This window comes from Hakea prostrata, chromosome 7 (assembly GCF_041222555.1).
Source record: "Hakea prostrata isolate BN-2017 chromosome 7, UWA_Hpros_2, whole genome shotgun sequence".
NCBI classification, from domain to species: Eukaryota; Viridiplantae; Streptophyta; class Magnoliopsida; order Proteales; family Proteaceae; genus Hakea; species Hakea prostrata.
In genome coordinates this window covers 13,860,912-13,884,818 of record NC_142606.1, presented here as the reverse complement: position 1 = coordinate 13,884,818, position 23,907 = coordinate 13,860,912, and the positions used below count along the sequence as shown (strand labels likewise).

At 41.0% G+C, this 23,907-nt stretch overlaps 2 protein-coding genes across 5 annotated transcripts; one reads left to right on the top strand and one right to left on the bottom strand.

The window, feature by feature from the left end:
- Nucleotides 1–460: 460 nt before the first annotated feature.
- Nucleotides 461–15,972, top strand: LOC149009976 (Pentatricopeptide repeat (PPR) superfamily protein). 3 transcript variants are annotated; one of them, XM_089163009.1, is made up of 3 exons: nt 461–3,332; nt 14,468–14,542; nt 14,869–15,972. In XM_089163009.1, the coding sequence occupies exon 1, from the start codon at nt 885–887 to the stop codon at nt 3,036–3,038; it is 2,154 nt and encodes a 717-aa protein (XP_089019135.1). In that variant the 5' UTR covers nt 461–884; the 3' UTR covers nt 3,039–3,332; nt 14,468–14,542; nt 14,869–15,972. The 3 variants fall into 3 exon arrangements, with proteins under 3 accessions (XP_089019135.1, XP_089019134.1, XP_089019136.1); XM_089163008.1 differs by having other exon boundaries at nt 14,468–14,632; XM_089163010.1 differs by lacking the exons at nt 14,468–14,542; nt 14,869–15,972 and adding an exon at nt 14,297–14,460.
- A 2,574-nt stretch (nt 15,973–18,546) lies between these two features.
- On the bottom strand, nt 18,547–23,907 carry LOC149009975 (phosphatidylinositol 4-phosphate 5-kinase 6-like). 2 transcript variants are annotated; one of them, XM_089163002.1, is made up of 8 exons: nt 22,208–23,907; nt 20,653–20,820; nt 20,368–20,533; nt 20,158–20,274; nt 19,857–20,050; nt 19,568–19,746; nt 19,430–19,523; nt 18,547–19,310 (listed from the first exon to the last, which is right to left on the bottom strand). In XM_089163002.1, exons 1-8 carry the CDS (start codon nt 23,446–23,448, stop codon nt 19,028–19,030), a joined length of 2,442 nt encoding a protein of 813 aa, XP_089019128.1. In that variant the 5' UTR covers nt 23,449–23,907; the 3' UTR covers nt 18,547–19,027. The 2 variants fall into 2 exon arrangements, with proteins under 2 accessions (XP_089019128.1, XP_089019127.1); XM_089163001.1 differs by having other exon boundaries at nt 19,430–19,511; nt 19,601–19,746.

The following is a 23,907-nucleotide window of genomic DNA, read 5'->3' as shown; positions in this document are numbered from 1 at the left end:
AACCTTCGAATCATCTACTGATCGATCCATTTTGCATGAAGCAGGCTGGTCTGAATGTCTGATCAGTGAATCAGGACCAAACCTACATAAAGGACAAATTATGTCCCAACATTATCCGATTATATATGTAATTGTTGTTTCTGTCAAAATTTTGCAAAATTTCAAACTACTAAATACCAATACCTGCCCTCATTGGTCCTCTCACATACAAGAGTTGTCAAACCCCAAATGTAGTATCATATCGTGTTAGAGTAACTTTTAACAATAATTTAAAAAAGAAAAAGAATTCAACAATAATATATATATGCATTTTTTTATTTTGGTAAAAACAATAATATATATATGTAGCGATAGCTAATAGGACACGCATGAACACGCATGAAGTTTGGTTTTTCTACCAAAGAAAAATGTAGAGGTATAAAGTTTGGATGGCCATAATCAAACCACTTCAACAGTTCAGCCAAGTTGTAGAGCTGGTCAATGGCGTCGGGTCGGCTCCTGTGCCCGGTCCATTGATATCGTGTTTTCAGTCTCGTCTCAGGACTCTCTGGATGTCGGAGATGGAGGAATGAGATACTGGCACCGAGGGAATGAAGGGATGAACGTAGCCGCCTTCGCCAGTCAAGAACGAGCGGAAACCCTATTTTGGGTATCTGCTCTGTTGCAGCTATTGGTCGATGCCAAGTGTTTGCTGGAATCCACCAGAGAGAGATCTTTAAATCGTTGGAGATTGATACAGGTCGAACGGTTGAATGGAGGATCCTGTCTTGCAACTGCTGCAGGAGATTTGTCCATGTTCGATTTTGGCGTAAAAGTATCGAATAAGGCGAAAACAGAGGAGACCAAACACCCTTAAGATCCTTTTATGCATTTTTCTTCCACTAATGGCTCTCTATTTCAGAGCTTCGAGGACCTTTGCTTCCTTAGCAATAGCAAGCCTTCCAAAGGTTCGTTTTCTCTGCCCCGTTGGTTATTCTTTGCGCTTCTGTTCCTACAAAGACAATGCTTCTTTAGAGAACTACTACATTAACCTTGTATCTGAGACCCTTGTCCGCAACCGATGCGCCTTTATGCATGGTTTCATGCTTTCCGATCGATTGCGAGCTGTAATTATTGACCCGGACCTGTTCGTTCGTGTCCTTAAATCGATCAGGCGGAGGCCTAAAATCGCATTGCGGTTCTTTAAATGGGCAGAGAGTCAACCCGAATTCAAACACTCTGAATTTGCTTTCTGTGTCATTCTTGAGATTCTGGCCGAGAACAATCTTATGCGATCTGCCTACTGGGTGATGCAGCGAGCGGTCAACATTAACTTGCATGGAATCGTTGACATTTTGGTTGATGGGTACTTGAGTCCGAAGGTTTTGATTAAGCTCCTCGATGTTTTGTTGTTGGTTTACACCAAAAAATCCATGATTCAACCGTGTTTATCAACTTTTGATAAGATGGTGCGACGTGGGTTATATCCAAATGGGAAAAACTGTAACAGAATCCTCAGGACTCTTAGAGATAAAAACCTTGGGAGCAAAGCAAGAGAAATTTACAAGCTAATGGGTGAGTTTGGTATCCAGCCGACTATTGTTACTTACAACACCTTGCTAGACTCTTTCTGCAAGGAAGGTGAGGTGCAAGAAGCTTTGGACCTACTGTCGGAGATGCAAGACAGAGGGTGTGCCCCCAACGATGTAACTTATAATATTTTGATCAATGGATTGTCGAAAAAAGGAGAGGTAGACCAGGCCAAAGGTTTGATAAATGAAATGTTTAACTCGGGGTTGAAGGTCTCAGCATTAACATATAATCCTCTGATTCATGGTTACTTTAAGAAGGGCAACATTGTTGGGGCATTAGCCCTTGGGAGTGAGATGATGCAGAGAGGTGCTTCTCACACAGTTGAGACTTACAACACTTTCATTGACGGGTTCTGCAAGTGGGAAAGAATGGTCAAGGCTACACAATGGTTCTCCAACATGTTAGAAAACAATTTGGAGCCAGATATAGTGTCGTATAACACTTTAATTTATGGGTATTGCAGAGTAGGGAACTTAAGAGAGGCTTTCCTATTAGTTGATGAACTAAGAAACCGATTGCTCATACCTAACATAGTTACTTATAATACACTTATAGATGGCCTCTGCTCATTGGGGAACTTCAAAAGTGCACGAGAACTCAAGGAAGAGATGACCAGTAAGGGGGTTCTCCCAGATGTATTCACTTACACTATTTTAGTGAATGGCTCTTTGAAGTGGGGAAATCTAGCAATGTCTAGAGAATTCTTTGATGAAATGCTACATGCAGGACTGCAGCCAGATAGCATTGCTTACACAACCCGGATAGTTGGTGAGCTAAAATTTGGTGATAAGAACAAGTCATTTACTTTGCAAGAGGAAATGCTAGCGAAGGGTTTCCCACCTAATACAATCACTTACAATGTTTTGGTTGATGGCCTTTGTAAATCTGGTAACCTGGAAGAAGCATATTGGTTGTTGCGTAGAATGGTTGAAGATGGGTTAGTTCCAGATCAGGTGACATATACTTGTATTATTCATGCTCATTTGGAGACTGGCCATCTCAGGGAAGCTAGGGAGGTTTTCAATGGGATGCTAAGCAGCGGCTTGTCTCCTACAGTTGTGACATACACACTCTTGATTCATGCTCATGCTGGTAAAGGTAAGCTTAAATTAGCCTTTGATTTCTTCTCACAGATGCAAGAGAAGGGTGTATTGCCAAATGTGATCACTTATAATGCGCTGATAAATGGTTTGTGCAAAGTGCAAAGAGTGGATCAAGCTTACAAATTTTTTATGGAGATAGAGGAGGAAGGGCTTTCACCAAATAAATATACTTACACATTACTGATAAATGAGAACTGCAATCTGGGTAATTGGTATGAAGCTTTGAGGTTGTATGGTGAAATGCTGGACAGAAGAATTGAGCCTGATTCATGTACACACGGAGCACTACTAAAGCAGCTCAACAAAGATTATAAAACCCATGCAGTGCGATGCCTCGAGAGTATAATCTTAGACAGTGAATAAGTCCAGTGCAATAGCATTTCTTATGGGATCAACGCCCAGATAATTGGGAGATACATGATTTGGCCAAGAGGATTGCCTGCATCTCACTGCTAAAATTCTCTGATTATGGCAAATACATTTCAGAAACATTTTCTTAACATTTCTCCCTTCTGGAATTACTTTGAAGCAAATGGATCATTGGTTTTGAAAGGAATAGCTCCAATGGTCCACATTCGGAGACTACCAGTGGAGCTAGGTGGTGCAGCAATCAGCGAGTAGATGATTGCACCTGAATGGTTGGACTCAATGCCTGAGGTACCACACATAGTTTTTATTTTATTTTAATAAGCTTTCTTTTTAGAATATATTATATATATAATCTTTTTTTGTTCCTTGTTAGTGTTATCTTAATTATGTTATTAGTGCTTATTGGTGTTCTGGTTCACAATATTTTTTTGTTTTTGCTCTTCTTATTCATGTAGTTGCCATGCCCTCATCATCTAGAAACTTTGCAAAGCATGTGATGTAAATTTAGGAGAAAAAAGTTTGATATTAAGGAACAAAAGTTTGATATGAAACTACAAAACTGCACTGCTTTAATAACTTAGGCTCGCAATAGCTAGAACTGTCTTTCCAAACTCATATATGGGTTACAACATCAGGTGTACCTTTTGCTTGAAGTTGGTAGATTTGAAACAACATAGTGTTGGCTCTGTTGCACAAGAAAATAATTGATGCAGGAAGATGCTTCTTGAAATAATATAGGAGCTTACTGTTGCGACAAATTGAAGGAGATGATTAACTGTGAACATAGTCTCCATTTGTTTGACTACTTCATTCATGCATTTGATTCTAAAATATGATCAGTCGGCTGCGAAACAGATGAAGCAACATAAAGGAAGTTCCCAGTGCACTGGGTTCTTGCTGGTTGCTGCTGTGTGGTCTGGGGAGGGTCATATTATATGCAGCCTTAACCCCACCTCACCTACTGGAGGGGCTCTTGCCCACCTCAAACTCGGGGCAGCTACTTCATTTTGGGGCAAATTTAATGTGTCCTGAGGTCCGTCTTGGATGAATTTTGATGTATCAAAATGTTGTCACAATCATTTCTTCCAGAAGTATAAAAAATATGCAGTAGGAAAGCAATGGCAGCAATAATAAATAAACAGGGGAGGATGCTTTTGTTCCCTCCTAAAAAAATATCTATTTTAGGAATGCAATTTTGGAAACTCCTATTAAGTGCTTGACCTCATGATAGGAACCTCCTATCTGGACTAACAAAGCATGAAAAGAAACACTGAAAATATGAAAGATACACTGGTTTTGATGGTATCAGTCAACCCCTACAGCTACGCTGCCCTCAGCCAAAGGCTGCCCAAACCTCAGACAAAACTTCCGATAACCTTTCCTCACACCTTCTCCCCTTTTGTACAGCCCACCAGGGCAGTTGGTTAAGTCAACCCCAATTTCTCATCCCCATGGCGTCCTACCATGGTCCTAACATCACCACTGATCACTCCCTTTGAATTTCACCTTGTCCTCAAGGTGAAGTAAGAGCAGAAGCTTGTTCTTCACTTGTTTGCTGCACAATCATGCCAATTCAGGAACATTCTTAGAGGCCCAATAATAGACCCTCTTCAAACACGCAATTGGTGTCCCTTGCCGCTGTCCAATTCAATGGCTTTGAATTTTCTGTGCATTCCATTTGTCACCAAAGCCTCAGTTGAAGGAACTGATGCAACCCTCCAAATGAAGACCAGGTTGCTGCCTTCTGTGGTTGCCGTCTGTCGGCGCTGTCCATGCCCTCGTCCAATTTTATTGTTCTACCAGCATACCCCATTCTCCACCCTCCCCACTGTACGGTGTACCCACCTCTGCATCCTCCACAAGTGCCACCCTTTTCTGGAATCGCCATACAACTTTTCTGAGCATCCTCATCCTGCATTTTATTTACTGTGCCAAATCCCAGAATAATTCATTCAAATCTTCATGCATGATAATTTCTTCATTGTCCTTACACATTGCAGCCTTATATTTTACCCCAACGACTGCCAATATCTACAATCTTTTTAAGAAGAATCTTCAGGGGATCCCTCTTTATCCTCATGGACAGCTTCTTCAGTATCATTTTCTTCATTCTCAAGATCTTGCCATTGTTTACAAGGTGATAGAACAACAAGCATATAAAATATCAAATCCAGTGTCTGCTCTGTCACCGTTGACTTGATGTAGGCCCCATTTGAGGGTTAGTCTTCAGGATCAAATCAAGTCAATCAGCAGTAAAATTAGCATCTAACAACCCTACGGCTGTGGGATTAGGGCTGAATTGGGTGTTTTAGATTTCAAAAAAGGGGAACTCAGAGTTCGGCTTGGGTTAGAAGGGCTAGGTTTAATGGAATTCAAGTCTGAACCTTGCTGTAATTTATCAGATTTGTAAACTCCAAGTCTAGGGTTTAGGAAGATTAGGGTTTCTAATGGGGCTCAGGTTAGGGTTTAATGCAACCACGGATCTAGGGTTAGGGTTTAGGTTGGCTGCCCTGGAGTATTCCAGCAGTAGGTAGAGGGGTTTGTTAGGGTTTTTAAAGGAAGTTGGCCTTGTATAGACTGGGATTCAGATTTGACTTCCTTTAGTGACTAAAACTCAGATTTGAAACTCCAGTCCTATGTCAACTATGATTCGGCTAGGGCTTTTGAGGATTTGGGCTGCTGTGCTGCAGTTTAGCACAAGAAGGTACTATTCTGCAGTTCAGAACATACTCAGGTATGTAGGGATGGGGTTTAAGATGTTTTAGAATTTTTCTGGAATTTCTCAAAATTCTGCAATTTTCAATTGGAGAAGATGAAGTGCAGAAATTTCAAAACTCATAAAAGAGGACTGGTCTAGGGAAAAAGAGGTTAGGACTAATAGGGGTTGAATGGGCTAGAACTGAGCAGGGAGTGGGGGGGGTCCTGCTTGGGTTAGGAACTGAAAGTCGTGGGAAGAAGAAGGGGAGGGTCTTGGGTGCCAGGGGAAGGGGCTGAAACTGCAGGGGATTAAGGGGGAAGGGGCAGGGACTAGCTGTGATGGGGAGGGGAGGGTTTTCTAGGTCTGAAGCAGAGGGGGAGGGGGTGTGGAGTCTGTGGCAGTGAATGGAGGGGTGGAGAAGGCCTACGGACGGAGTAGGGGTGCTGGGAATGGGGAGGGGGCTCTTGGATTTACTTGGATGCTTGCTGGAAACTTGAAGTAGCTTGTTGGACTTGATGATTTAACCTTCTTAGCTCGAGTATGAGCTGCTTGACTGCTGGAAATCAATTTAAGATCACTCACAAAGACAGCTGCAGGGTCCCCCTCAAAGGAACCCTGCCACACTCAGGTGATTAAACATTCAAAGTTTTAGTTCATCAAATCTGAAAATAACTTACAATGAGAAGGCTATTTATAGCTTAAACAAAGGATTCTGACTCAAACTGAGATCCTTTTAACTGATGGGATCCTATTACATATCAATTGGACTCTTATCTAAACCTTAAAAGGGAACCAAATTACTACGAGATCTCAACCCTTGGATTGGGATCTCACACTTTTATCTTTAATAGCACATGCTAATTAGATAACCTAAGATTCAAATAACCAACTTAACAACAAACTGGACTTCTTCAAAGCACAACTTCAGCTCACAATCAAAGACTCCAAGCAATTCCAAATTGGACTCAGACTGACTTACTGAAATTCTGAAATTAAATCCTAATTTATTTTCAAGAGTAAATTGAGTGTTGAAGTGCCCAAAATACCCCTTTTGTAGGGTTTGGGTACTTCATGGTGGCTTCTTAGATCCTTCATGTGGACCCCACTTAGGGTTTTGGCCTGGGGGTCTTTGTGTTCACATCAATTCCCCCCTCTTGAAAGCATTCATCCTCAATGAATGGTTGCCTTTTGTTGGGACTCTGTATGTTTTTCTGTCTTCTCACTGGGCCTTGATGGAGCCTTGCTAAATTGGTTCATCATCACTGTCTAGTTCTGATTAGGACTCTCCTGGCTGGTTCGCATGGCTTGTCTCTTCTTAGTTTCTTCAGCTATGTTTAGCGGGAGTGGTACAATTTTCTGCCCTTCATGTTTGTAGATGCACTATTCTCCTTGCAAGGAATGGTGACATCTTTATCAAACAGCCATGGTCTTCCAAGTATAATATCAATGGCCTTCATAAGGATAACATCGCACCAAATGGCATCTGAGTAGGAGTGTAGACTGACTGGGATGAGGCATCTGGTAGTTTCGTCCAACCTGGAATCATTCAAAAGTGCTACTTTGTAGGGTTTTGGATGCTTTTCTATCGTGAGTCCTGCCTTCTCTAGGAAGTCTCCTGCTACTGCATTTATGCTGCTGCCACTGTTCACAATGGCTAGGGCTTTGAGTCCTCTTGCCATAATGCTGATATGGAAGATGGTGTTTCTCTTCTAGTCTTCTTCTTCCATAGTAGTGACCGACATCAGAATTTTGGAGATCACGTTTAGATAAGCTGCTGGATCTATCCTGTTTTCACTGTATTCATCATCTTCGAGATCTAGCAGTGGACACTTATGGGTCTCTTTGGTGGTGGGGTCTGGTGGAGGTGCCTCTAAGACTGTTAATCCCCTTCTCTTAGGATGCTCTCTGGCAAAGTGCCCTCTCTCATTAAGAAGAAACATATCCCCGGATTATTGCTAAATATAAGCCCACGGTTTTCTGCTTTGGCTGGTGTTACAGTAGTAGTGAGGTTGGGGCTTGGGAAGGGGTGGATCTCTCCAATAGTCCTGGATGGACTGCTTCTTTTGGGTTAACAGTGTTTCAGCCCTTAGTGCTTTGTCAAACAGATCCCTTAAGTCAACAATATCAATTACCCTCAGTGCCAATTGTATATCTGGTTTTAGCCCAAGTTTGAACCTAGTCATGGTCTGGAGTTTGCTCTCCTTTCTACTAGTTCTAGAGGCCAACGTATCAAACAGCTGAATTTAATCAGCTACTAACAAATTACCTTGTTTTAGTGTATGAAACTGCTCCTGGAGTTTGGTTTTGTAGTGTTCGGGAAGGTACCTTTCTGTAAGCTCCCTTCTCATCTGGTCCCAAGTAGTGGGTTCTCTTCCTTCATAATAGAGCTCTCGAGACATAATGTTCCACCATTCTCTGGCTGCCCCAATCAGTTTAGTCTTGGCTAACTGCATCTTTCTCTCTTTTGACACGTCATATCATTTGAAGTAATCATCTAGGGCTGCCCTCCAGTCTAGAAAACTTGAGGGTCAAGGGACCCAAAAAACTCTTTTAGCTACAGTTTTACCTTGTGGTGGTTTGTGCCTCTCCTTGGTTCTTGGCCTTTAGTGAAGTAGGCTCTCATGTACTCTTTGAATGTCTGTTGGTGGTTGTCTGCCTTCTCTGTTGCCCACCATGTGGCTCATATCTATCATTGATTATGTTTTCATACCTAGACTCCCTAGTGTGGCCATTTCTGTCTTTAGACTATCTAGGGAGGTATGGGCCGTATGGCTCTGGCTCTTCATCTCTGTATCTCCTGGCTGCACCTGTTCCTTCACCATGTGGTGTATAGACCTGAAATTGAACTCTGATTGGTGGTGGTGGTGGTGGAGTTTGCGCACGGTCTGTATCCTTGCTAGTTCCAAATTGGTAACGCTTGTGTTCATCTCTGTCATCTGTAGAAGCAAAACTTGCTGGAGCTTCAAGAGGTGCTCAAGTTGCAGTCTTGTGTATGGTTCACCCATGGTGCCTTGAATCTCTGGAGAGTTGCTGGAACCCAGCTCTGCTACCAAATAATATAACCACAGGTCTAGGGTTAGGGTTGAGGTTGCAATCTCCCTAGAATGTGGCTTCCCAAGAGTATTCCAGCAATAAGTAGAGGGTTCTGTTAGGGTTTTTAAAGCAAGTCGGCCTTGTATAGAGTGGGTTTCAGATCTGACTTCCTTTAGAGACTGAAATTCGGATTTGAAACTCTAGTCCTATGTCGACTAGGATTCAGCTAGGGCTAGGGGTTTTGAGGATTTGGGCTGTTGTGCTGCAGTTTTGCACTAAGGAGGTACTATTCTGCAGTTCAGAATTAACTCAGGTATGTAGGGATGGGTTTAAGGTGTTTTAGAAATTTTCTGGAATTTCTCAAAATTCTGCAACTTTCAATTAGAGAAACTGAAGTGCAGAAATTTCAAAACTCAGAAAAGAGGATTGGTATAGGGAAATGGAGGTGAGGACTTGATTCTACAGGTTATTGCAACTTATAGGGGTTGAATGGGCTAGAACTGAGCAGGGAGTGGGACAATCCTATTTGGGTTAGGATCTGAAAGCCGTGGGAAGAAGGAGAAGGGAAGGGTCTCAGGTGCTAGGGGAAGGGGCTGAAACTGCAGGGGATTAATGGGTAAGCGGCAGGGCCTACTTGTGATGGGGAGGGGATGGTTTTCTAGGTCTGAAGCAGAGGGGGAGGGGGTCTGGAGGCTGCGGCAGTGAATGGAGGGGTGGAGAAGGCCTGTGGACAGAGTAGGGGAGCTGGGGATGGGGAGGGGGCTGTTGGATGCTTGCTGGAAACTTGAAGTAGCTTGCTGGACTTGATGTTAACCTTCTGAACTCGAGTATTAGCTGCTTGAATGCTAGAATTCAATTTAAGATCACTCACAAAGACAACTGCAAGGTCTCCCTCAAAGGTACCCTGCCACACTCAGACAGTTAGACATTCAAAGTTTTAATTCATCAAATCTGAAAATAACTTACAATGAAAATGCTATTAGTAGCATGAAACAAGGACTCTGACTCAAACTGGGATCCCTTTAATTGATGGGATCCTGTTACATATCAAACTGGACTCTTATCCAAACTTAAAGGGAATCAAATTACTATAAGATCTCAACCCTTGAATTGGGATCTTAACTCTTAAGTTATCTTTAATAGCACATGCTAATTAGATAACCTAGGACTCAAATGACCAACTTGACACCAAACTGGACTTCTTCAAAACACAACTTCAACTCAAAATCAAAGACTCCAAACAATTCCAAATTGGAATCAGACTGACTTATTGAAATTCTGAAATAAATCCTAATTTAATTTTAGGAGTAGATTGAGGGCTGAAGTGCCCAAAATACCCCTCCTGTAGCGTTTAGCTACTTCATGGTGGCTTCTTAGATCCTTCCTTTGGGCCCTACTTAGGGTTTCAGCCAGGGTGTTCTTTGTGTTCACATCAGGGTTAAGGTCGAAGGTGAAGGAGGGGGTAGGGGATGATGAATTAAATAGGGTTCATTTGAAGAATTTGAAAGATCTAAGTGAAATAGGGTTAGGGTTTATAGGGTTCCAACAGTCTTCTTCAGCTTAATAGATGGAAGATCTTCTACTTGGAGGAATTTTATCTGTGGTCCACGATGCTGGAAGGAATATGTGTTCTCATAACCACAGTGCTTGGCTTTCCTGGTACACAACCAAGGGCATCCTAGAAGAATGTGGCAGTGCAACCATGTAAGGGTTAGGCTGTGATTCCATCTTCAAGCGCAACTTTCGAACAACATCTTCAGCGGCAACATTAGTGTAACTACCTAGGTTGATAACCATATAACATAGGAACTTATTTCAACAACATCTTCAGCGAAAATGTTATTCCAATGCCAATCTTTTTCTTCCTCATCAGGAACTTATTTGTAGCCAAGAAGCTCTAGTTCACTTTCAGCCACCAGATTGGTTGTTCCTGTTGGTGGGTAATCCTTTGGTTCATAAATTATTTTGTCCTTGTTAATGTAGGACACCAGTCGATTAGGGCATTGAAATCTCTTATGTCCATATCCTTTATGCACGAAGCACTGAAGGACAGAAGGGTTTTGGAAACCACACCAAGATGGAGGAATATAATCGATTAGGCAGTGAGGGTGGCACTGTTGATCCAAATGCCTATGGTCTGTTCATAGAAAAAAAATTCGAGGGAAACTCAAGTTTCGACCAGGTGAAAATGGGAAACCTAGTTGGGATATTGGGAAATTTCGAGTAAATTTATGATTTTTTTTGCAAGTTTTGACATGAAGTTTCGACCGGTTTTAGGGAGTATTTTAGGGTGGGACTCTGCATTTAAGCTAATTAGAGTATAAATAACACATTTGTTGTATTTTGCTAAAAAAGTCAATGTAGGTATGCCATTCAATGTACATAACATCAATGTAGAGTTGTCCGAGAAGTACACTATAAACTTAACTACTTAAGTATAAACCATTTAATATATAATTTCTAACTTCAAAACATCAAAATCAAAGTAACTGACAATGAAAGGAAAGTACAACTCAGTGCCAAGAGGAGTACCTCAGTGGATCCATCCTATGAGCTGAGTAGTATTATGCCTATAACATCCTCTCCTCCAACCAACGAAAATTGACATCCCATGACATTTTATGTCTATGGTTGTCAAGATAATCGACAACTGTAACTTTATAAGTCTGGTCATCAACATGCCTAAGATAACCAATCTGAAGGAATACACAATTTGGATAGGGAAGTCCTGATGGAGGGGGTATTTGCCGTGGTATTTGGGGAAATTATGAAAGAAACAAAAAAATTGAAAATTTGGAAAATCTACGAGACTTGCAGGAAAAAGTCTCAGGTTTCCACAAAATTTCCTTGTTTCCCACAAATTTGGGATTTTTTTCCCTCATGAACCAGCTGGTCCACTTAGGTCGAACAAACCAAGTTTCAACGAAATTTCGACAATTTTGATCAAAACTTGGGATTTTTTTTCCCGGTCCCCTAGTTTTTTGTTTTAAGGTTCTAAAAATGGAAAATTTCGGTCGGAATTTTGCAAGTTTCAACCAAATTTGTTGTTTTATGGGTATTGTTGAAGAACTTCTCTTAAGAAACATGTCATGGCTGATTGTAACTGTTACCCCTCGGAGGGGTATCTGAAAAAGTCCTCTGAGTATGGTTATTTCAAACTCTCTTCTACCTGATATGCAACCTGTACAACGTCTTCCATTGTGAGGAGTTGACTGGAAGCATGTGCAACACTAATCTGAGGATGCAATCCATTACAAAATTGTGCCACCGATACTTCTTCATCCCAATCAAAATCAAAACGGGTAGCACAGTAATAAAATTTATCAATGTACTCTTCAATGGTTGGTTCTCTTGTTTCATGTGAGAACCTGAGGTGCATGTGTTGCTCATAATCAATAGGCAAGAACCTTTTGTTCATAAGTTCATGCATTTCAGCTCAAGTAACAAGTAATGCCGCCAATGCCTTGGGATCAATTTTGTGGTTGTTGCTTGATCCACCATACTCAAGCTATGCCTTTCAGTTTAGCTTATACAAATAATATTTTTCTGCCCTCAGTCAACCCATACCATCTGAAAAAGGTATCTAAACTATGAATCTAGTCAAGGTACTGTTCTAGATTATTGTCCCTGTAAAATTATGGAACATCCAACCTTGCTGCTCTATCAACTAAACAATCATCATAACAGCCAGCTCCATGAGGTGGGGGTGGGGGTGGTGGTGGTGCTAGTTGAAGGGTTGGTGACCTTAGTGGTGCACCATGAGGAGGGTCAGGGATAAAAGAATTTCCAAGTAGCATGGGGCACTTTCCCTTATCTGAAGCTTTTAATTGATCAATAAATGCTTGCATAGATTCCATTATTGTCTTTGTAGAATTGATAGTGGCAGTAAGAGTATCAAATTTAGTATCTGTTTCATTCTTAAGTGTTGAAACTGTGTATGTGATAGGAGAACCACTAAGTAACCTTGTGTACTTAAATACTGATTACACATTAATCAAGGCTCGACATGGAATTCTGTTTAGCTACTAAGTATCCTGATGCACATCCCATATACCTGCAACCTAGGTTTATAATTTACCTATTACAAATGTATGCACTCAAAACAAAAGGTCAAAGTCGAGTACTAGCAAAATAAAACCAAAACTCGACCAAGCCTGCATTATTCTTCTTCAGTTCGAAAAAAAACCTCAACTTCTGTAGAAGGGTCAGACCAAAATGCTTTGACCACCTTTCGGGGAGAGAGTCCGAATCTGAGTCCGAGTAATGACACCTATCAATACTCAGCCTATGACAAATGCTGACATTTTTTGCTAGACTCCACTGCCCACCTTCTATTTGTATATACGTGGTTGAGTTCTGTTAAACCTATAATGGGGAACCCACTCCATCACATCCATAAAAATACAGCAGGCACAGGTCAGTGGGCAAGAATTCAGTTATCACGTTAATGTTGATCCTGGACAGAAATGGAAAAAAAAAAGGTCCACCAAACAAGATCCAGATGGACTGGAACTGGATCAGGTCAACCTAGCCTAGCAGGTCTTCTACAAGGGCCAAAAAGATGTCAAAACATCGTTCATGTGAACAGATCACACTCATGTATTTTGATTAGGTGGAATATTCCTAGAACTCTAGAAGATCTATGGGTTGATCTTCAGATTGGTTGGGGTTTTAGGAGTTTAGTTCATATTTTTGCACCCTTTAATGGTGATGATATCAAATTGTTTCTAATTTTTGTTCTTGTGTTGGTTGAAAGTATTGTTCTACTAATTGGAAGTTGCTGTATCTATTAGGCTGCTAATCTTGAGTTTCTAACTTCAGATTATTTTCAATTTTTGAAATTTCTTTTCTTGTGGAGCTTTTGCCAAGCTATAAATAGGTCCTTTCATTGCATTAGAAAGTTAAACCTGCGAAAATTTTAATTTTCGTCTTCTATTTTGTCTTTCAATCCATTTGAATTCCCATTGTTTCTGGCTTTCTGCCACTACGAAGCTTCAATTTGTTGCTGCTACTACTCTCTTTGAAGACCTAAATCAAACATTAATTGCTGTTAAGTCCACTGCTGCTGATCATCATCACAGAAGGATAAAAGCATCTCTGCAGAACCAATGTCTTGCTCAGTTCCTAGCAACTTCAAGTCACTAGATCACTGCAATCTGGTCTCTGTTTCAACTGATTTGGAGGACATAACATTCATTAAAGCCCTTGCTTGATCCCAAATTTGGCCTATTTTGCTTTTTAAATTGTTCCAGCACCATAACTTCTTTCTTTACCTTCGGCCCATCAAAATCTCTCCAAACTTGCTGCATATCAACTCCACAGGGCCTACACTTGATCCTTGTTTGGAATCAAAACTCCCACTGGTTTTCAATATATCATCTAACCTTATGAATCTGATTTGCTTCCATTATCAATGACCTGCTGCAGCTTTTAAAGTAGGGTAGTTCTTAGCTGAACCTCTTCTCTGTTACATGTTTTTTGTTCTACAGTGCATGAATGCAATTACTTTTTTGTTTGGCAGATGTCCTTGTCATGAAATCTGGTAGGAAGAACAAATGCTTGGTATGAAACAATTTTAATTGCAAGAGGATCTTTCACAACCTCATCTTCTGCTAAGGGGATAAATGTCCTTGGTAGGCTCAGTAGACAATAAGTTCACCTTGTTGACCTCATTCAGTTCCTTTTCTGGCAGCATTGCAGGCATGATGTTTGATGACCTTGAAGGCTCACCTAGTAGCTAGCCCTTAAAAAGAGGGCTCCATTGTACGTAAGTTTCCTTCTTGATCAAGGATAGACTACCCCATCATGTTCAGAGCTTGAGGATTTATGGTTGGTTATGTGTTAACCATTTCAAAAGGTATATAAATCTGCTAAATATATTTATTTACACATTTGCTGTGTAATTTTTTTTTCACATCCAGCTAAGAAAATACATTTATGTAATTGATTAATAAATGACCTACTTTCACTCTATTATCTGAACTTGATTCGAATCATATTCCACGATTCTTTTTGCCCTCTTTGTATGTTTCATAATTTTCATGTTCTCAACCATGATTTAATGTATTATTACTACTATTTTTCTTTTTTTAGGGTGAATAAATTTGGGCACGCTGGGGGCAGACCTTCATTGTGTTAGACTGCTAATAAGCAACCATACCACGACACCACATCTCAGAGTGATTCAATCTATCAGAGATTCAGAATTTCAGATGGAATTTGCTGAAAATTTCGGGTGGATCCCTTTGTGATGCAGCCTTACAATTGCCAAGCTTTTTAACTTGCAGTATTTTATTTCTTGTAATAAATCCATACAAACTTTGGCGCCTTTTGAGGTGAAGGATATCAGTGCTTGCCGACCTGGAAGAAGGAATAAAAATGCCGCCTTACTGCAATCTCCTCAACATTGTAGCAGCTCCTATTTTCAAATACTCTGTGGTGGTTCACCTTAAGAGTTAATTGACAACTCTTTCATTTTCAGGTGGTTAAAAATTCAATTCTACTAGTATCACAGCTCAATAGATCTGTTGTTACCTTCATGATTTTGCATGTCATTCAATCCCTGATAAAGATATAGATCTACCATACTCGACTTTACATTTGACTAGCTAGGAGAATACTCTGATCAAGCTGTGAGCCATGCAGAGGTTCTTGATGCTGCCACTACAATTGTGCCATGCTATGGAGCTCCCCAAGGTGTGAATACTTGGGAAGATTACTAAATGCTGTTGCTTTTCATCGTCTGCTATTTTTATATGCATATTAGACCAATCCTGTAGGAATAAGGCTAGTGGCTGTTGCTGTATATTAGTCCTCTCCTGGTGTGGTATGCGGGGGATTACTTATAGTGAGTTCCCAATGTTGTGTCTGTTAATGGGGTTGCAACAGATAAATCCAGCTTCTGCATGGGGTTTTTCCATGAATCAGCCCATTTTCTTCCTATTTTTTGTGGAACCTTCTCTTGGTTCGGGTGAAATGCATTGTTTTTGAACATGAATTAGAATTTCCTTATTTTGATTATCATATTTCTCAATGGGCCCTTTGTGGCATTGAAACAAATGAATGGATGGTTCCAACTCTATTTGCAAAGTTCCATACAAACATGAAAATGATTTAGAATGAGAGGGATGAGAAGCACTTTTTGGTGCTAAAGGAAAATTTGTAATAAAACTAGTTAAGCAGAGTAGATCAGAGTTTAAATCCTCTTGACAGAGTCCCCTGTGTTTTCTGGAGGTGGCTTTATTAGCAGGCCTGTGTCCAACTGATATTAGCATTCTGTTCAGCTCGATCATCGAACCAAAGGAAACTGACATAAGCAGGGTATTTACTATTTATTTCCAAACGCAAAGAGACCTGTTCCCAGGACCTTGTACAGACGCATCCGGATCTTCCCCCGCTTTCCAGCGCATGACTGTCGATCCAAAGGATAATGGTTTCATATTCCAGTCACTTGGCTCATTTTTTTTTCTTTTGGCCAATCACTTGGCTCATTTTAAGTTGTCGAAATCCCCTTGCTTCTGCTTCTTGTGACTCTGTAAAGACAGCAAAGCTCATACCTCTCTGCTGTTCATGCGCATCAATCCCGATCAATAGGATAATTGGAGTTTCATAGTTCCAGTCACTTGAGCTCATTGTTTTTCCCTGATCTTTTGGCCAATCACGGGTTGGCTCATTTCAAGTTGAATCCGGATCCCCCCCGCTTCTGCTTCTTGTGCCAAGAAAGGTGGCCACGAACCATTCTCCGCAATGTTATGAATCATCAATCCCATCAATAGATGATGATTGAGAGATGACTAGTTCACAGCATGAGATAAATCATTAAACCCTGGATATGTGGCTAACACAAGGGTTGGGCCGTTGGGGCTTGGCATGAGACAATTACAGATGCACCATCTGCTATGTTAGATAATGCTATTTTGACTACATGAATCTTTAATGTTTTAGCATGAAACATGATTTCATCATTCCAAGTCTGAGACCCCTAGGTCGCAGCTCTGCCCCTTAATATGGAGCTAGGCCGAGGCGTTGCTATGGAATGACTGGCCGACCTTTATGGGTATTGTGTAGTCAACTCGATGATCATTCAACTAGCTCCACAACCCAACATAACCAAAAACTGAGCCTGAGAGTTTCTTTCTGCGCAGACAGCATAACAGTTTAAAGTTACACCCATTACTTTTTCATTGATTACCACCGACACTCCACTCCACTCGAACGTGCTGTACTCTCTGCATGCCAGGTACCCAAGAGGCCAAGAGCCCATCCCTTCTTTCTCTCTGGGTGGTTGGACGTGTGGTGTGTGGCCCTGGCATTAATGGTTTCATGCGTAGAAGCATAGAGGGAGAGACTTGCAGAGTTGCAGATAAAAGCGAAGACCCATCTTAATTTGCCTCCCATGTTTGGTTATGCTGTCATTCACTTCCTCTTCCATACTGAACTCGTGATTCCATTCACGGTTCTCAATGTAGACGACAACGTGTAGTTAAGGATCAATAGCTCCTAGCGTTCACTCTCGCTGTTTTTCTCATGCACATTGATTGACTTCACATCCAAAGCCATTTTGGGCTTCTTTGACATATGCAACCCTTCTCTCTGATTATCTCTTTTTCTTTTTCAGTCGCACTCGGTGTCAGTCACAATTAATCTCTCTCTCTCTCTCTCTCTCTCTCTCTCTCTCTCTACGCATGACTCCTCGTGTTGAATTTGATGATTAATTGACACTGTAAGGACTAAGGATCACAGTTTCACTAGCCAAGACTAAATGGTTTCGTTTTAACTTTCAAGTTTCAATTACTTGGACCTAAATATCAGGATGTGCTTCCAAAGTTTTAGTCGTCAAGAGCAAGGATGGAACTAGAATCGACCCAGATTCTGCGAAGACAAGAACCAGTCAGCTGGCAATATATTGGTCCTCCCTTCATACCAGCCTATTGTCCATGATGGCCTGGTCTACCAGATGGAGCATGGTTTTGTTGCTGATGGACGAGTTCACTAGACAGTGATCATATCGCCCAGAAGTAGTTAAAAGGAAGTGTGTCTTCCCTCAGGAAGCAGAAATAGAGTCTGAAAATTGCTTATTAGCTAACTTCGACCATCAAGAAACCTTTTGATTTTGATTATAATTCTTCTAAAGTATCCTTATCTTCTTGACCATAAACAATAACGGGTAAAGAAGTTCATGATTGCCATTAAGTCACTATAACATATTCCAGTCAGAAACAGAATTTGTGTTGCTGTTGAAACCCTTTAGTGTAATTTTTCTCAGATTATTTCCTTCTTATGAGGTTTTGAGGAAATATAGATTATTTTCTTCAACCCGGACTTTCAATGAACATCCTTCTACATTACTTCCTGATACTCTGCAATCATATTCCATCCTCCTGTCGATATCACTTTGATCGACTGGGACATCAATTCACTTCCCCAGAGTGTGGATCGAAAAATATAATCCCTGCTCATGATTTCTTTTCTACATCCACAAGCATTCAAATTTCACCAACTTATTCACAGGTAGGGTCTTTTTTTCCTTCTTCTCTGAGGTGGGGGAAGTAACTGTTGAAAATTTCCCAGCCATCGAACTGCTAGGGGTGTATTAACACCATAGGTATTGTGTACAGATTTAATTTGACAATCATGCCTGAGATGTAGATTTCCTCATTTCACCAACTGTCAGTCTTGATGATATACTGTTCATTACCAACTGAATTTGTCAACAACTACTAATTGATTCTAATCCAGAAATGATTTCATTGAAGATAAATACACGGGTGCAGTAGCAAAAAAAGAGTTGAATTCCAATTCTCCTCTGTACATTTTTATTGAGTACAAAATCCCAGAGACTCCTCTACATCTTCTGAGACCAAAATAAAAAATTTGGTACAAAAAGAATATCTCCCAGTACAAGTTTACCCTCAGGTATATTCATTTACAACTTGAATTGGCTTGCATAGTTCAAGGTTATGAAGTTAAATCTATACCTTTACCAAAACATACTACATACCAGAATAATATAGAGGGAGTGAAGGGCAGAAGCATTGACAAATGATCCAGCATGCAACTCTGGCGGCCACAACTGATCCTCCAAGGGCCATCTCAATGGCCACAAAGGCAACCTTTTGGCTGTGAGTGGATTGTCACTAACACTGACTATACATTGACCATCAAGCACAAGCACTTGGCGTACCCCGTCTTGTAAAAGGAGGCACCTAACCAATACAGATACAAAGTTTGCTAGCTGCTTTCAGCTGACTCTTCAAGTATCTTCTGTGAATATCTTGAATATAAAATCACGGAAACGTTTTGAATATTGGCGTGGGTCAACAGCTGATATTGAAGTTGGATCGTACTGGAAGGATTTGTATGCATGCTCAAGCTTCTTGCTGATATCATAGTCTTGTAGTATGTCAATGACACCAAAGTACAAGACTACATCATAGAACTCTCCAGTTGGCTCTCCAACCAGGGTTTCAAAATCAGTTCGTTTCGTCTGTTCAACCCTTGCTGGCATGTTCAAACCCAATCTGATTGTTGCCCACCTGACAGTACTCAAAACGAAAATAATGTCCATAAGACTGAAAATTGAAACAAGCATCCTCCAAAAGAAGAGGAAGAATTGGTCTGGACTAAATAAAGGCCATGTATAAGTAAATTGTACCGGCTTGGATCTAAGAGAAGTTGATCCATATCTACTCTCGAAAGACGGGGAGCTCCATACTCACCATCGGTGTCACCACTACCTGTACAAGAGGGTCAAAATGTTTCCACTCTGTTCAAAAGAAGTTTAATATGAGATTTAGGGCAGTGATTTGCAGGGATAGAAAATAACCAGTAGGGGTTCGAACTTCTGAGAGACAACCCTCGTTTACTTGCTCCCTAGAGTATGATGCTGTATCTCTGAAATGAAGACCCACCAAGAGACTATAATCCATAATCCTTTCCTGTTCAAGAAACTCACAGTCCCTATCCACTTGCCTGCAATGAGCAGCATTTTATGTTAAATGGCAAAAATATGGGGGTGAAAAGAAAATCACTGAGTCACCAAACATTAAGGGATTGCAGATTTCAGCGGATCCTGAATTCACCTGTGTAGTTCTTGGTACCATGATTTCTGAAGTCGAAATATAAAGTTAAGATCCAGGTCCTTGAGAGTTGTATTTGCATCGATCTCTGCCTCCGGTTTATCTGTTATACGACCATGGGAAGACCCTTTCAAGTCAAAGCGCCTATGAATTGTATACTCAGAACAGAAAAGATTTCCCATTATAACGAAGCGAACCTGCTTCATCAGCCATTCATATGCTTACAAGATATTAGTAGCTGAAAATTCCAAATCTCTGAAGAAGAACTAGACTCAAAGCTGGGATTTCTTATCCATGTTCTTACCTTCTTCTGCGTAGCCCCAGTTAACTTTACACAATGCAAACCATAAAATTTGGTGACTAAAGTATTTTCAAAAGCCCTAACATGATTATAGTAGGCAGGAAGCATCCTCAGAAGTACCTGTACCATAACAGTAAATGAAACAGCAGTCTCAGTTCAGTGCTTATTATCCATGTTTTGAAGCCAGAAAATGACACAAGATGTAGAGCACACCTTTACTTCTGACTTCTTCATTGTCTTTATCATGTAACGGTCATCATTAGTCAAATAAAAGAAGCTTCCACTTTTACCAGGTGAAGAAAGTTCCCGGAGTGCATCATTTCCACATATAGATAGCATGTAATCAGCCGCATCCACCTTAAACAACTTCCGCAGAGTCCTACGTACAAGTTAATATGATTGCTTTTAACATTTAATGGCAAGAACATCAAGCTCAAGTCTCCACATTTAAAAGCTGATCAAGTAGTTCCAACAAGAAATGTCAATGGCCAGACCTACCGGAAAACCAAAGGACAATAATCTTTCCATTTGAATTCAGAAGATTGGTGTGGTGGTGTCTGTTTGCTTCCCTCAGGAGGAAACTTTGTCCAGACTTTTTCCTTGGGGTCAAATGCAGAAGCTTTCAGATCAAGTGTTGTAGCTGGTGCAGCTCTTCCCACAGAATGCCTGTTCAATCACATTAATGTTACAAAGAGAGTGATCAAATAAGAAAGATAGCAGAGACATCTGCTATAAACTAATAGGATAATTAGAAAGCCTGAGAGTGAAAATAAAAAATATTAAATTCCTCTACAAATATAACTCCTTAACACTTGTTAAAGTGGTTGATCCTTCAGTGAATTTCTGTCTGCCTTATTTGCTGTTGAGCTATGTTGGATGCCTGGGAACTAGGTAAACTCTATGAGCTACTGATTGCTAAAGTTACCCAAGGACAGACTACTAAGGATAATCTCTACAAAAACAACTTATAGCAAGAACTTATTGGAACAGCCTGAAAACTGGAGAACCACTAGAAGGGTATAGATTATAAAAAAACAATTTTTTAGCATGTCAGAAAATAGGAATCAGGAGAAAAATTAGGACCCCTAGGTATTATCTTAGAGTTCAGAAATGCTCAACATCATAAAAATTCTCAATTCCAAAACCAAATTATTAGGAGGGAGGCCAGGGATGCACGCCAACCTCCAAAATTTCTGTTATGTCAGTTCTGAACTGTACTGATGTAAACGTAATACTAGAAGCTCGAAGAAATTATAGCTACCCTTGTTTGTTCTCGTGATACTGTATCCATGATAAGGAAGACTAAGAATATTTGGATTAAAAAAAAAGTTACATTATCAGTAGAATGATCATAATCTTTTCTGAAGGCCGATGAAAAATCAAAATATTACACGTGTGAAAGCATTATTCCTTCTGATCAGGAAACAAGAGAAAACAAGCAAAAAGATGGACAATCAGATAAGGCATTCCAACAATTAGTGTCATGTGAACAAAGGAAACGAGCAATGAATAGTACTTCCCAGGCCAACATGAAGGAAGAAAACAAGGAGTAGGAAAATAATTTATGACTTCAAGGCACAAAGAAAAGAAAGAGGACATCTGATTTTTTTTTTTTTTTGGTAGAAAAAGAGGACGTCAGATTAGTAGAACTTATTCACTCACGAAACAGGGGAATGAATTGACGGAATATATCCAGGTCTTCCTCAATTCTCCATACTAGGTCGCATGGGCAAACAAACAGAACCATTTTCGACTAGCAGATGAGAAGGGAAATCTTATTGATGATGGTTTTAGTTATTCCATCAACATCCACTAGAATTCCTCTTTAAAAATGGCATAGGCCCAAAACAGTCCGAGAACAAATGCAGAACAGAAAGACAGCAGATATCAAAGCTTACAATTTAAAAGGCTACAAAAATCAAAGCTTGCAATGTAACAGAAGGTTAAGTAAGTAAAAGGAAAAGGAAGTGATAGAACAGGAAATACAGGATTTTCTAAAGAGATTCCAAAGGAAAAAGGGGGATAAAAAAGGTGTTATTGAATGAGTTAATACCTGATCCCCAACTGGAGATTGAGCATGAGCTCATAGTTCTTATGCCCCTTAGAAATTGTATGACCCTGCTTCTTGGTCTCCCTGGGTAAGAACCTCGGAGTCTGTTGCTTTGCTCCCCATGCCTCTGCATCTTCGAGCTGGAGAACCCCCAGTCCATCCTCCACTTCTCTCCCTCCCGTCTGATTTGCATCAATAATATCACAAGTAATGTCTCCATCTGATTCCCAAATGCAGAACCTATCAAACCCCTTTTCCCCGCCGACATTATTGATCCTGCCATCGACGGACATCCTCCTTATCTTGCCTGCTGCATCGAAATTTTTTGACTTCCATGTTGGTTGCTTCTGCAAGAGATCCGGCTCAATTCCAGCCCAATTCAGCACCTTCTGGGACGGCAAAATCAAAACCCTCTCACTTGGACAAATCTTACAATCACTTAAATCAACAGAAAACACATTCTGAGGATCCCAATCGAAATTCCCGGTCGGTGAGGCTGCGGAAGGATAATAAGTTCCGCTCTGTTCTTTTGGGTCCCTACTCCATGTACCCACATAGAAGCTCCCATCAGTCCACCTAAAAGTGCCATTCCCTTTAGGCAAGCCATCTTCCCAAAACCCATCATATCGATTGCCATGAGCCCAAATGAGAGTTCCATTGCCATTGATTGCACCATTCTTCCACTGCCCAATATAATGGTTGCCATTCTTCCATTGATACCTGCCATGGCCGTCTTGTTGGCCACGGCGCCACTCACCGTCATAGTAATCGCCATTGGCGTAATTCTTGGTTCCTTGGCCATGCTTGAGGTTCATGACCCATGAACCTCTATAGGTGTCACCGCTCGAGCCCGTGTAGGTGCCTTTCCCGTCCATGTATCCGCTCTTGAATTCGCCTTCATAGGTAGCCCCAGAAGGCCAACTAAATTTGCCTTTCCCCATGGTTTTGCCTCTGCACCATTCGCCAACGTACATGCACCCATCGGTCCATAAGTATTTGCCATGGCCGTGAGGGAGATTGTCTAGCCACTGGCCCGTGTAGAAGTCGCCATTAGAGAAGACGCGCTCTGCGTGGTATACCTCGCCGGGGGGGCCATCACCTCCGCCTCCATCGTCGTCGTCGTCGTCGTCGACATGGGCTACTGACATTGCTGTGAAAAAGCTCGTTCCTCGCCTTCTCACAGCCGCTTGTGATTTCCTAACCGTTGCTTCCCAGGCCTTCACGCCAGCGCCTTCTTTGCTCATTGTTTCAAATACCCACTTATCGCTGCTGCCTCTCGTCACACAGTCATTTCATTACATTCACTGAATCCCTTCTCCAATCACCCAACTCGAAGGGCAAAGAAAATCAGTGAACGAAATCAGGGGAAGAAACCCAACTCAGAAATAGATTCTAACAATGCAACATTGATGAAAGAATCAGGATCAGAATCAGAATGAGAGTCTGCTGTAAACCTCTTCTCCCCTTGTTGTCTTTCCCCGTTTCCCTTTGCTTTGTTTCTGTTTGCATTGAATATTGTTTCAGAACTCCATTCTGTGTTTTTGAGTCTCTGGGCATCTCAAATTGTTCGTACGAATTGTGTTGTTGTTGTTGATGTTGTTTTGATTAACGGGAAAGCAAAAAGTGGAATGGAACCAAGAGGTGGCTTTTTCTTTTGGAACCAATAGACAGACAGACAAACAAACGTCTGAGAATTGTGTAAG